Source organism: Oreochromis aureus, linkage group 12, assembly GCF_013358895.1.
Source record: "Oreochromis aureus strain Israel breed Guangdong linkage group 12, ZZ_aureus, whole genome shotgun sequence".
In the NCBI taxonomy this organism is placed as follows: domain Eukaryota; kingdom Metazoa; phylum Chordata; class Actinopteri; order Cichliformes; family Cichlidae; genus Oreochromis; species Oreochromis aureus.
In genome coordinates, this window is record NC_052953.1 from 16,033,102 (window position 1) to 16,044,588 (window position 11,487).

The following is an 11,487-nucleotide window of genomic DNA, read 5'->3' on the forward strand; positions in this document are numbered from 1 at the left end:
AAATACAGTCATTTTTACTCATCTTATACAAAACTCTTATATAAAATGTAAATGCCATAATTGCTTGTTTTGTTCTTGGACAAAGCGTATGTCACTTTTAGCACTACATTAGCAAACTAGCAAACAATAGTGAGATCCATTGCATCACAGGCTGTCGATGTAGTTGATTTTAAACATAATTCCTTTGTCTTTAGATCTCCTCATCCCTAATAATAAGTCCTTATGAACCCACTGTAAAAGCAGCACTGTACAAACTTGATTCTTCTACATTTTGTTTGTTTGTGTGTGTGTGTGGTTGATCTATGTGCTGCTTAATTATGTGGTTTAATGTCTTTCTCAGTACTCATCAGTCATTACACCGCACATTGGTCTGTTTATGTTGTATGGTCTATATATGTTAGCGATAGCATCGTCATGCAAGCGAGGAGTTTTGGTATGAGCATGCTCAGTCGCTTCCACTGTGTGTGTGTGTCCGTGTGTGTGAGAGAGGGAGAGAGGCCGCCGTGCTGCTCTGAATGCTGATCAGCTCTGGGCTGTGGTGATGTCACACACTGTGATGTCACATGAGGTGGGATGAACCAAGAGGAGAGACAGACAAAGGAATCAAACAAAAAAGCACAGGTTCACCCGATGTTAGTGCGATCACACACATCGCCCTGCACATCTACCTCATTTAAATGTTCAAAAATCACTTCTTTAAAAAGAGAGAGAGAGTGAGAGGGAGGGAGGAAAAAGAAAAACTGTAACATGCTCTCTTTTACCAGCACAGCTATCTTTGGTCGTCATGGCAACAGCCACAGGCTCAGCCGCCCTGCTATCTCACTCCAGCAATGCACACATACACACTCACACACGTACAGACAAAGACATCACATGTAATACAGTCGCTACGTCTCCCACACATGGCCATTACTTTATGTGTGGAGCCCGCAGACTTTAACATCGGCGTTTAAAGCTATCCTCAGGTCATCATCGAGATAAATAAAAGAAACCAAAAAAAAAAGATTGAATTCATTTGAGGAAAATGGAATAAAATTACAGCAAAATCACTTCTCCTCTCAATGTTTGGGACCATTGTGAAAACTCACCACCCATAAGTACAGTTCCTTGTGCGTTCCCATTCATCATCTCTGACCTCAAATCAGGTCACAATATATTCTGGTAAAATAATGCACGTCACCTTGGAATACCACTATTCCCAAGGTTACTCTGTTAGGCTCAGAGGCTGCTGTGACAGTAGGTTAGGCAAGGTCAGTTTGCCCTCCAGGACATTCGTACTGCCATTCTTCTTAATGCACTTTCACACAGTAGCTAAAAACACACACAGCACACACACCCATTGTACACCAAATGAAACAAGTTGTTTGCAATTGTAACACCTTCTTTGACATTAAAAGTGCACACGTCTCTGCAACCCAGTATCATGGCAAAACTTGTAGTGATCCACTGGCATAGCTTGTCCATTTCAAGCTTTGACTCTTAGACATTATTAACACAGTTACACGGACAGTATGTACATATTAGCCACCCAGCTTAATCGTTTCTACTGATTAAGGATCCTGTAATGTACTTCATATGTTTTTTACTCACTACTGACTTCTTGGCTTTTTTTATTATTATTATTATTATTGTTATTATTACATATTATTATCTATTATCTCCCCTTGCTGGTAATTCAACTTCTGCATGTGTGTCTATTTCACCCTTTTGCAGAGGCAAAGCGTGAAATGGACACACGTCTAACAGACAGCGTGTCTATTAGACGCTTTGCCGTGATGTCGTATGGGTCTCTGAGGTGACACTCGTTGGTTCTGTGTGGGTTCAAGTTCAGGATACTCCCGTGGTTAGATGTTTTTCCTTTGTGTGTGATTAAGTATTTCTGGGATTCTTTTGCTCTTCTGTAAGATTGATGTGTACTAGTCAAGTCTGATTAGCGTTGGGAGTTTTCTCATTTGAAATATCAGGGTGTCACGCTTGGATGTTCAGGGTTGAAGGAGTCCTTTTTACTAAAGGCAAGATCTCTTTACCCCTTTTGGACTCCTACTAGGGGCAACTCTTGTTACTCTTTTCTGAACTGAGCGGTTTCTTCCAGAACAAAATGACAAGGTGTGAATCAGAAGTTAGTGAGGGTGATGTTTTTGTATACAGCTTACTAGGGCGTCCCTTGGAAAAACCTAGAACCTATTCTGATGGTCGTCAAACAACGTCTTTATTGATGTTTACTGAGGTCTCAAAACTCGTCATTAAGGGTACTGGGGAGGTGATCAAATGTCTTTTTATGTGGGAAGGAGTTAAGACTTGTGTATTTTGGTTGTGTCGTGATCTCATCTGCTGATCTTCTGGCATATGGCAAGTGACTCATTAAAACTTTCTTTCCGTTTTTCTGGTGTCACCGTTTTAGTAAGTCTGATTCACTTGCAGTGCGACTGGTGCGACACCTGAACAAGAATCTGGATCGTGTCACTTCTCTTTTTAACCTAAACCTGTAAGGTTGAGCTTCCCTGTCTTTTGCAAATCAGCAGCAGCCAGTGGGTGTTGGTGGATATCTTCTGTTTTCATAATGACTCTCTAATTGTTGCAGCAGGTAAAGTAAATACCAAAGTCTGTAATATGGACCTGTGCTAAATGTTGCTTTTCCTGTTATATATGTACACTGCTATAATGGCAGGTGCTGTTATTGAATGTGGCCAAAGTTTCAATTAATGAGGCCAACAGACAATATGTGCAAGTATGACCAGTAACCACTGATTATAGCTCCTCCACTTGTTGCAGTGATACTTTTAAATTATTAAAAGTATTATTCTTTTGATATTTCACTATTTTCAAATTAGTGTTTCTTAGCAGCTCATTTCAAGAAAGTCTCACATCACTGATCTCAGATCTGTGCGAGGAGATGTTTCTGCTTTTCCTGAATAAGATGTAGCTTCTCTTTAGTATCAGTATCAAATTCAAAAAAAGAAGTTACATTCACATTTTGCACCTTTTCTGTGCTCGAGTGTTGTTGATGTTTTCCAACAAACTGTCTTGTCCCTAAAATTTGGATCTAGTTCAGCAAGGAGGGCTTACACATGTGGGTCAGACTCATTCTTCAGTGGCTGAATTAGTGGCTAGTTCTCTTTGCTTTTGCATCTTGCTGCTGATCTTAGTTTTCATAGGTATACTCTGTGCTATAAATGGTACATGGACTAGTATTTGTGTGGTACAGCCCTTTTCCTAACAGTCATGCACTATGTATTGGCCCTGTGACACATTTTTACGTGTGGATTGGAGGAGCCGGGGGATCGAACCACCAACCTTTTTATGATAGTCTTACCGTTACCTGTTTGTAGCCTTCCTACATATGGATTTCCTCCTTGGTGTCTTCTGTATGTCATGAATGGGTGACAGACCCATTTCATCTATAACACTAGCAACAATTGAAGTGTTCCTGCTGCCTCTGCGGAGAGGGGGCGTCTGCTGCCCGAATAAATGCAGAATGTGAGAAACGAAAAAAATGCATTGATCTGGAGGTGTTGCGAGCTATATATACAGCAGGAACAGATATTTTTGGTCACAACACACATCAATGCTCGGTGTGACACTTTCCAATTTTTACCCAATAGTTTGAGTTCACACCTCTTGGCTAAGCTATTGCCTTGTGTGTGTTCGCGTGACAGCGAGTGGGAGTTTGTGTGGATCGGTGAGGTGTCAGTGGGCGTTGTGTAAACACTCCACCTGAGAGGAGACCATGTGTTGTGCGTGCACACATGTGCGCGTGTGTTGGGCCTGTGCTGGCCTGCTTGGCTGCGAGTCAATCAAAGCGACTGGATCTCGGCTAGCCGGTGGGCTCATCTGCTCCAGTGTAGCTGTAAATTACTCACAGTGCCAAACAGGCTGTGGAAGTGGGGTGTAAAGTAATCAGAGACAGGTTCGGTCCCTTTTCAATCAATGTAAACACTCGACCCATGCATGCACACATGTGCGTTTACACACACAACAAGAAAAAGAAAGAACAGACTCTAAACCTAAAGAAACACAGGGGCTGTGGATGTTTTGTGTGGGTGTGAGCAAGTTTCAATATTCCTGATTATGGTTCAAATTAAAAGCACTGTTTTTACTGTTTTTTAAAGATTCTAATTTTTAAAAAGAAGTTAATAATAATAATAATAATAGAATAATCTTTTTAACTTTGACAATTGTAATTTTATATTCTGTTTATTAATGCACATCAGCATTACTGTGGCCTTTTGCAGGCAGCCATTGCAGTGCTTTCGACGTTACCTATGTTAGTGGCCGACATCATCCCCGACATTTATGCTTGTGTGTCATGGATTACGTGTTAATTACCGTGCGGTGGTGTTCCACTGTTTTATATGTGGTGCCAGCCGATAGAAATAAATAAAATGCTGGGCCTTTTTTCCCTCATCTCCCAGATGTTTGATGTGGCCCTTTTTTCAGGGGCAAACATCCTGTTCTCTCAAGTTTTATCTCTTCATTGAAGTCTCTTCCCTGCCCTGCAACAGACTGGCCATCTGTCCAGGGTGTACCCTGCCTCTCGCCCTATGGTAGCTGGGATAGGCTCCAACCACCCCCACAACCCTGATAAGGATAGGACCATGTGTTAGACATCCCTGGTTTATGGGGTAGGGTAATTTAGATGGTGGTGATGATTAGAAAAATGATCCATCATCATCACTGCAATATTTATTAGTGAAGCTGTAATATCAAAACATTGATTGGAAATGTTTTTGGACCAGAACCTCAACAGGTAATTTGAAGAGCATAAACAAGTGTTTCTACTAAAACATTTCTTTAAATAAACCAAAGTCCAAAGTAAACATGTTTATAGCCAAAGTTTGGTTCTGCTTTTCTTAGAAATACCCCCTGTCCAGATCCTAAGAATAGTATCGCAGTTCAGAATTTTCCACACCTGCAATTACAAGAAGCAGTCCAGTAATTATTTGAGCTCACACATGTAATATCACTAATTTTGGTAGGACAAAATTCAGATGCCCTGCACATTTTAATTGCAGCAAACTGCAAACAGCTCTCTGTCAATGCCCTCTGAGAATTTTAAGCTTAATTATGAGGAATATCTTCAGAGCTTTGTAATGATTTTTATTTTTTTGCATTGGGACGTCGTTGGTGAGCTGACTCGACATGGGTTTTCCTGTAAAATTTCAAATTTAAGAGATAATTTGAGATTATCAGCGGATAATTCAATGATGCTGGATGTCAACATTAAAAAATGACTGCTGGAGACATGAAATGCACTCATAAAGCATTAGGTGGATATACTCACTTTGGAGGTGTTTGTCGCTCGGCGCTGCTTCAGACAGAAAAACAAAAACTCTTGCTTGAATAAGGTTTGATCTTTTGCTTTCGATTAAAGCGACAACCTCCCGAGCTTGCTGACACGCACACGGAGCAGCCTGTGTGGCTGCAGCACTTTCAGTTTCTGTCCTATTGAGCCCACTTCAGATAACTGTGACGCTCATTCTTTTTGTAAGACTAATGATGTTTTTTTTTGTGTGTTTACATCATCTCATCAGTGATGCTGCTGTGACTCACCTCGCTTGAATACCGGGGTGGAAGGTGACCTCAGTTTTTTTAAATATTATATCATGTTGGATGAGGTAACCTGCACTTGTATAGCAAGCTGTGCAGACGGTTAGAACAGTCGGCCACGCATCTTATATGAACGTGTTTTGCATACACACAAATGTAGGTATGTACTGTACACACACAAATGCATACACAAACTAACATCCCCCTTGCACCGCAGGAATTAAAGGAAAGGGAAGGGGTAGATTTTTCCACTGACCTCAGTCACAGCCAATCAAACAGCAGGCAGTCTCAGGTCTGTTCCAATCCAAACCAATCAGAGATGATGATGAGCTCACACTTCTTTCATATCTGGGCCCTGATTCGCTGCCGTCGTACGAGCGTGTGAGGGAGGCAGCCTGTGCGCTTCACATGGGAGCTTGTGTCACACATACAGAAGCAGCCAGGCAGTCCTGTTTGGGAGCTGCTGAGAGAAAAATTTTGCTGTCCTGGTGCTTTGGCATCTACTAAGCATCCGCACCATCATCAATTATTCACAGACTCAGCAGTGCATCCCTGTGCCTGACTCTGTGTGTGTGTGTTCACATGCCAATCTGTGTCACCGTGTGTGGTCACAATATGCTCGCATCGGATCTTTGGGGAGACACGTTTCTTCCGCTTCTCTGTCAGAATCTGTTTTTCTTCGGCTCGGTTCTTTGGTTATTTGCAGGACAAGAACGCAATGCTTCACTTACGGACTCTACACAGCTGATTTACTTGGAATCGAGCTCTGCGGGCTCCTCAGGTTGAGGTCTTTTAACTGGTGGGAACTGCTTTTGTTTTACTAGCTGTCTAGTGTTTTCATCGACTGAGCAGTATACCGGGCTATAAACCTGCACCTTTTCTGGTTCTGGATCGGTTTGCTTGATTTGTCAAAATGCCTGAAGCAAATTATTTGCTCTCTGTGTCCTGGGGATACATAAAGGTAAGATCCCTTCTTATATTAGTGTAGTTTATTTATATATTCATGTGCTTCACACCTAGTTTGATGTGATTGCTTGAATTAATTTTCATCGAGCAGAGGTGGTTTTTTTGTAACTAAGGTTCATCCCTCAGACCAGTTGAGATATACGAAGCACGTCATATGTCTCCTCGAACTGTTGCTGCATTGGTGTGAGATTTCTGTGTCAGTTATCCATTTTGATGCATTTGTGATGTGAAGAGCCGATGTTGTGCTCGCACGGTGCTGCCTGGGTGTAATGCACAGAAAACAAAAAAATTTAGGTGACTTTGGATTCAAGAGCACAGATGTTTTCACAAAATCTGTGGATCGTTATTTCCATTCTGGTCGTTTCAAAGGTTAAACGGCACAAGTGGCCTCTTAGGTCAAAGAAAATAGCAACTCTTAGGTCTCTCCTTTTTTTTTTTAGGTCCGTAATCTTTTAATTTTAGGTTATACAGAAATCTGGAAATCTTGTAGGTTGCATTTTTATTTATATTTTGCTATTTTTATATTTTTGTAATTATTGTATTTGTCGCTTTTCTGCTACAATGGCTGCAAGTGGCTCGCAGCCTCTGGTGTCATCATTATAAAAAAGCCTGTGGGTGTTCTTAAATCAGACTGAGCTGTAAGGAGATTGCTGTGTTGTTATGGCTTGCTTAAAGTGATCAGTATGGCTTTATATAATTCATTAATATACACTGTGCATTTTACAATTTATATTCATAATTTAAAAATTATTTTTTTTAAATATCTGTTTTGTAACTTTTTGGTTTGGAACATCAGTGATTTAAAGCTTTTGACTCCACATCAATCAATTTGATCTTCAAACCCAAAGCTGCAGCTAAATTTGGGCCTGCCACTTCAATTAGGCACAGGAGAGCTAAGAGCAAATGAGGAAATCGAGAGAGAAAGAGGGCGGGAGAGACTGGCAGGGTAGCGAAAAAAAAACCAAAAAAAACCCTCATTTAAAAAAAACTGATAAATTTGGTCAGTTTTTCCAGGGCAGTAGCCCTCTAAATCTGTGTGTGTGTGTGTGTGTGTGTGTGTGTGTGTGTGTGTGTTATGTGAGGAAAGGTGACATTTCTGGGAATAACTACTGTATTGTTCCTTGAAATTTTAAAAATCTGTCTGCAAAAGGCTGCTGCTATTAGGAATGTGTATGCCATCAAATCATCTGTTTTCTTTACGTGCATAGATTTTTTTTTTCCACGTTCTGGAACTTCTGTTCTCTACTTGAAAATGACATTATTAAGTGCCTCTGAACTCCTCTGACCTGAAAAACCAAGTAATTGTGATTATGCCTTTTTCCGAGACACTGAACCCATTATTCATATACGTGTGTGCTCCGCTTTCAGTTCAAGAGGATGTTGAATAGAGAGCTCACGCACCTCTCGGAGATGAGCCGCTCTGGGAACCAAGTCTCTGAGTTCATCTCCAACACCTTCCTGGGTGAGTGATGACACGGGTAGATAGACTCGCCCTCCTTCCTGCATCGTGACAATCTTTGTATTCACTTTTCTTTTCTTTTTTTTCTGCGCTGTGTCTCTCCAGACAAGCAGCATGAAGTCGAGATGCCATCCCCTCAAACGCAAAAGGAGAAGGAGAAGAAGAACAAGCCCATGTCTCAGATCAGTGGGGTGAAAAAGCTGCAGCACTCATCCAGCCTCACAAACTCTAACATCCCTCGATTTGGGGTCAAGACCGAGACCGAAGATGAACTTGCTAAGGTGTGTTTGTGTGCATTTTACATAAATATAGTGCACAGCGTGTGCAATTTGCTGTATATAGTAGAGGGAATTTATTTCTGATCTTATCTCATTGTTTTTTGGGGTTTTGATTTTTTCAGGAGTTGGAGCATGTGAATAAATGGGGCCTTAATGTTTTTAAAATCTCCGAATTTTCTGGGAATCGACCACTGACAGTCATGATGTACACAATATTCCAGGTAAAGACTTCCTTCTTCTGTTTTTCTGGCTCTTTTGCTGCTTGATGAATCCCCAAATTGTCCAAATTGTCTTAATTTTAATAACACCCCCCCCCCCACACACTTTGTTATTTCTCATTTGCAGGAGAGAGACTTGTTAAAAACTTTTAAAATTCCACTTGACACCTTTATAACCTACCTGATGACCTTAGAAGACCATTACCATGCCGATGTGGCCTATCATAACAACATTCATGCTGCTGACGTCACCCAGTCAACTCACGTGCTGCTATCCACCCCTGCCCTTGAGGTGAGGTGCAAGTGCACACACACACACAAAGACGTGGAACGCTCTTGTACACATGCATTGACATACATATACTCACAAACACGTAGGCCATGCTTCCACAATCAGCTTCAATCAAACTCCTTCTTCACGTCCAATCAATGGCTCTAAACTTGAAAGGGTATTTTTATCCAGCGAGCTGACTCTCGCATCAGTGCCCTCCGCTCTCCCTTCAACACTTGCTTCTTCTTCTTTCCAGGCTGTGTTCACAGACCTTGAGATCCTCGCTGCCATCTTTGCCAGTGCAATTCATGACGTGGACCATCCCGGAGTCTCGAACCAGTTCCTCATTAACACCAGTAAGCCTGATTATGAGTGTTAGCAACTGTGTCATTACCAAGTATTCACAAACGCACACACTCTGGCACAAAGGTGAGAACATGCACATTGATGCCTCTGCTTCGTTAGCACACATACATATGCACACACACTGCATTATAAATATAATTTCTCTCATAAATCACATTTCATAATTAATCCAAACTCTGAATTGATTCTTGCATCAACTCCAGTTGTGCAGGTTGGGCTTAAACACTTAGTGCCTGCACACATGCACATGTTTACCAGCATGTTTTTTGCAGGCACGTGTGATGGCTTTGACATGTGATTCCAAAGCAGAGTTCAAAGAGACGATCAATAATCGCCCTAATCCCTGTACTCAACATCATTCAGGATTCTTAGGAAAACGTCCTCCTGAGGACAAATGTAGCCACACTATATGTGCTGACCTAAATATTTTCTTGTTTACATCAAGTGGTAGCTAATCAACACTGCGAGTCTTATTTCTTCTTATAGGCCATTGCATTTTGGTTGCTAAATTCCAGTCATCTCCACTGTTGAGTGAACGGTAGACATCACAAAGACAGATTTATCAAAACCTAAAGAAATAAAAGCCAGACAATCTGCGTGACACGCTAACACCAAGAGTAGTGCTAGAAGCATCTGAACTGAGTTTTAACCAAGCCAGACTTGCATGCCTGCTTCATGTTGTTGTGTTTGTTAATGTATCCCTGAGCTAGACACTAAGCCCCTGTTATCTCACTTTAACTGACTCACTTGCTTATGGTTAGAGGTACCACAAATATCACTTTAATTTGGCAGTTTAGAGGAAAACTCAAACAAAAGCAGTTTATATCCACTGGGCACAAAAGCATAAGAGTATTACTAACACCAGCCTCAGAACAGAAGGCACACTATGCAGTGGCATACACGTAACACACACATAAAATGTGTAGTGCTTACCATAAGCCCCAAATGGGGAATCCCTGCAGTAAAGGCAGTGTGAGTCATCCTTGTTAAGTGCCACCAGAATGATCTGCTGTCAGCCACAGAGCAACGGAGCAGGATCCCCTTTCTCTGTTCTGCTGCTCGGTTTCACTGTGGCCAAGACTAATGCATCTTAATGGAAAATCTAAATACAGCTAGAGGTCCTTCAAATGACCGCGAGTGGGAAATCTCTCAGCGGTAAACATGATGGGGCTTTCTTCTGCTGCTCATTCACCAAGGAATCCATAGCAGCACACATAAAATTCAGGAAGACACCATTAGAGAAATTTGTTGCACTAATAGGCAATTGTTGCACATTTATTGTCTTATGGATCTAATTAAACTGAAATGCACAGTTTAGAATTGCTGTTCCCATCTATGGTCATTTGTATTTGGCAGTATGGTTTTGGCACATGCACATGTGTGGAAAGCACAAGGCACTGAGAGCAGCAGCAACACCTCCAGAACAGAACAAGAGCAGGCATGCATGACTGCAGACACCGATTTAACAGGACAAAGCATGAAAAGGAAGAGATGGGGCGGGTTACAAAGTGGCTTGCAGCGTGTATCAACTTAAGCTTAGCCTAAAAGCAACTTGAAAAGAATTTCCAGTTGGATGAACAGAAGTGTACCAGCAGACGTATCAGCTTCCTGCTAAGTTTCTGCAAACTAAACTAACCAACTGTTTCCCCCCTGCAGATTCAGAGTTGGCGCTGATGTACAATGACTCGTCTGTCTTGGAGAACCATCATCTAGCAGTCGGTTTCAAGCTCCTGCAAGAGGAGAACTGTGACATCTTCCAAAACTTGACCAAAAAACAAAGACAATCACTGCGAAAGATGGTCATTGACATCGTAAGTGAAAAGAGTTTCATCTCTTGTAATAAAGTCTGAGTAGAAAGCGTGGTGTGTAGTATATTACGTACAAATTAAGCAACAGTGTTCTTTGCTGAGTACTAGTAACAGTTTGTTGTTGGTCTTTCTCAGGTGCTAGCTACAGACATGTCCAAGCACATGAATCTGCTGGCTGATCTGAAAACAATGGTGGAAACTAAGAAAGTGACCAGCTCTGGTGTCTTACTGCTGGATAACTATTCTGACAGGATACAGGTAAAACTGGCTGTCTAATATCCACGTCTCTGTTGTGGTATTTACTGCTGCTATCTATATTGTCTTTTGGGACATTGGCGCTGTGTTTTAGACTGTGTTACGCGTCACATTCAGGTTCTCCAGAACATGGTGCACTGTGCAGATTTGAGCAACCCCACCAAGCCTCTGCAGCTGTACCGGCAGTGGACGGATCGCATCATGGAAGAGTTTTTCAGCCAAGGTGACCGAGAACGGGAGAGGGGCATGGAGATCAGCCCCATGTGTGACAAACACAATGCCTCAGTGGAAAAGAGCCAGGTAACACACACAGGCAGAT

General features: G+C 41.7%; 1 protein-coding gene across 10 annotated transcripts in view; it reads left to right on the forward strand.

The window, feature by feature from the left end:
* Positions 1–11,487, forward strand: part of pde4d (phosphodiesterase 4D, cAMP-specific) — a 197,396-nt gene that overhangs the window by 183,297 nt on the left and 2,612 nt on the right. For all 10 annotated transcript variants that reach the window (XM_031750760.2, XM_039620674.1, XM_039620673.1 and 7 more), the window contains 8 exons: positions 7,882–7,975; positions 8,078–8,253; positions 8,373–8,471; positions 8,596–8,760; positions 8,996–9,095; positions 10,762–10,916; positions 11,049–11,171; positions 11,286–11,468. In XM_031750760.2, coding sequence (XP_031606620.2) covers positions 7,882–7,975; positions 8,078–8,253; positions 8,373–8,471; positions 8,596–8,760; positions 8,996–9,095; positions 10,762–10,916; positions 11,049–11,171; positions 11,286–11,468 — 1,095 coding nt within the window. The remainder of the gene's footprint in view (positions 1–7,881; positions 7,976–8,077; positions 8,254–8,372; positions 8,472–8,595; positions 8,761–8,995; positions 9,096–10,761; positions 10,917–11,048; positions 11,172–11,285; positions 11,469–11,487) is intronic.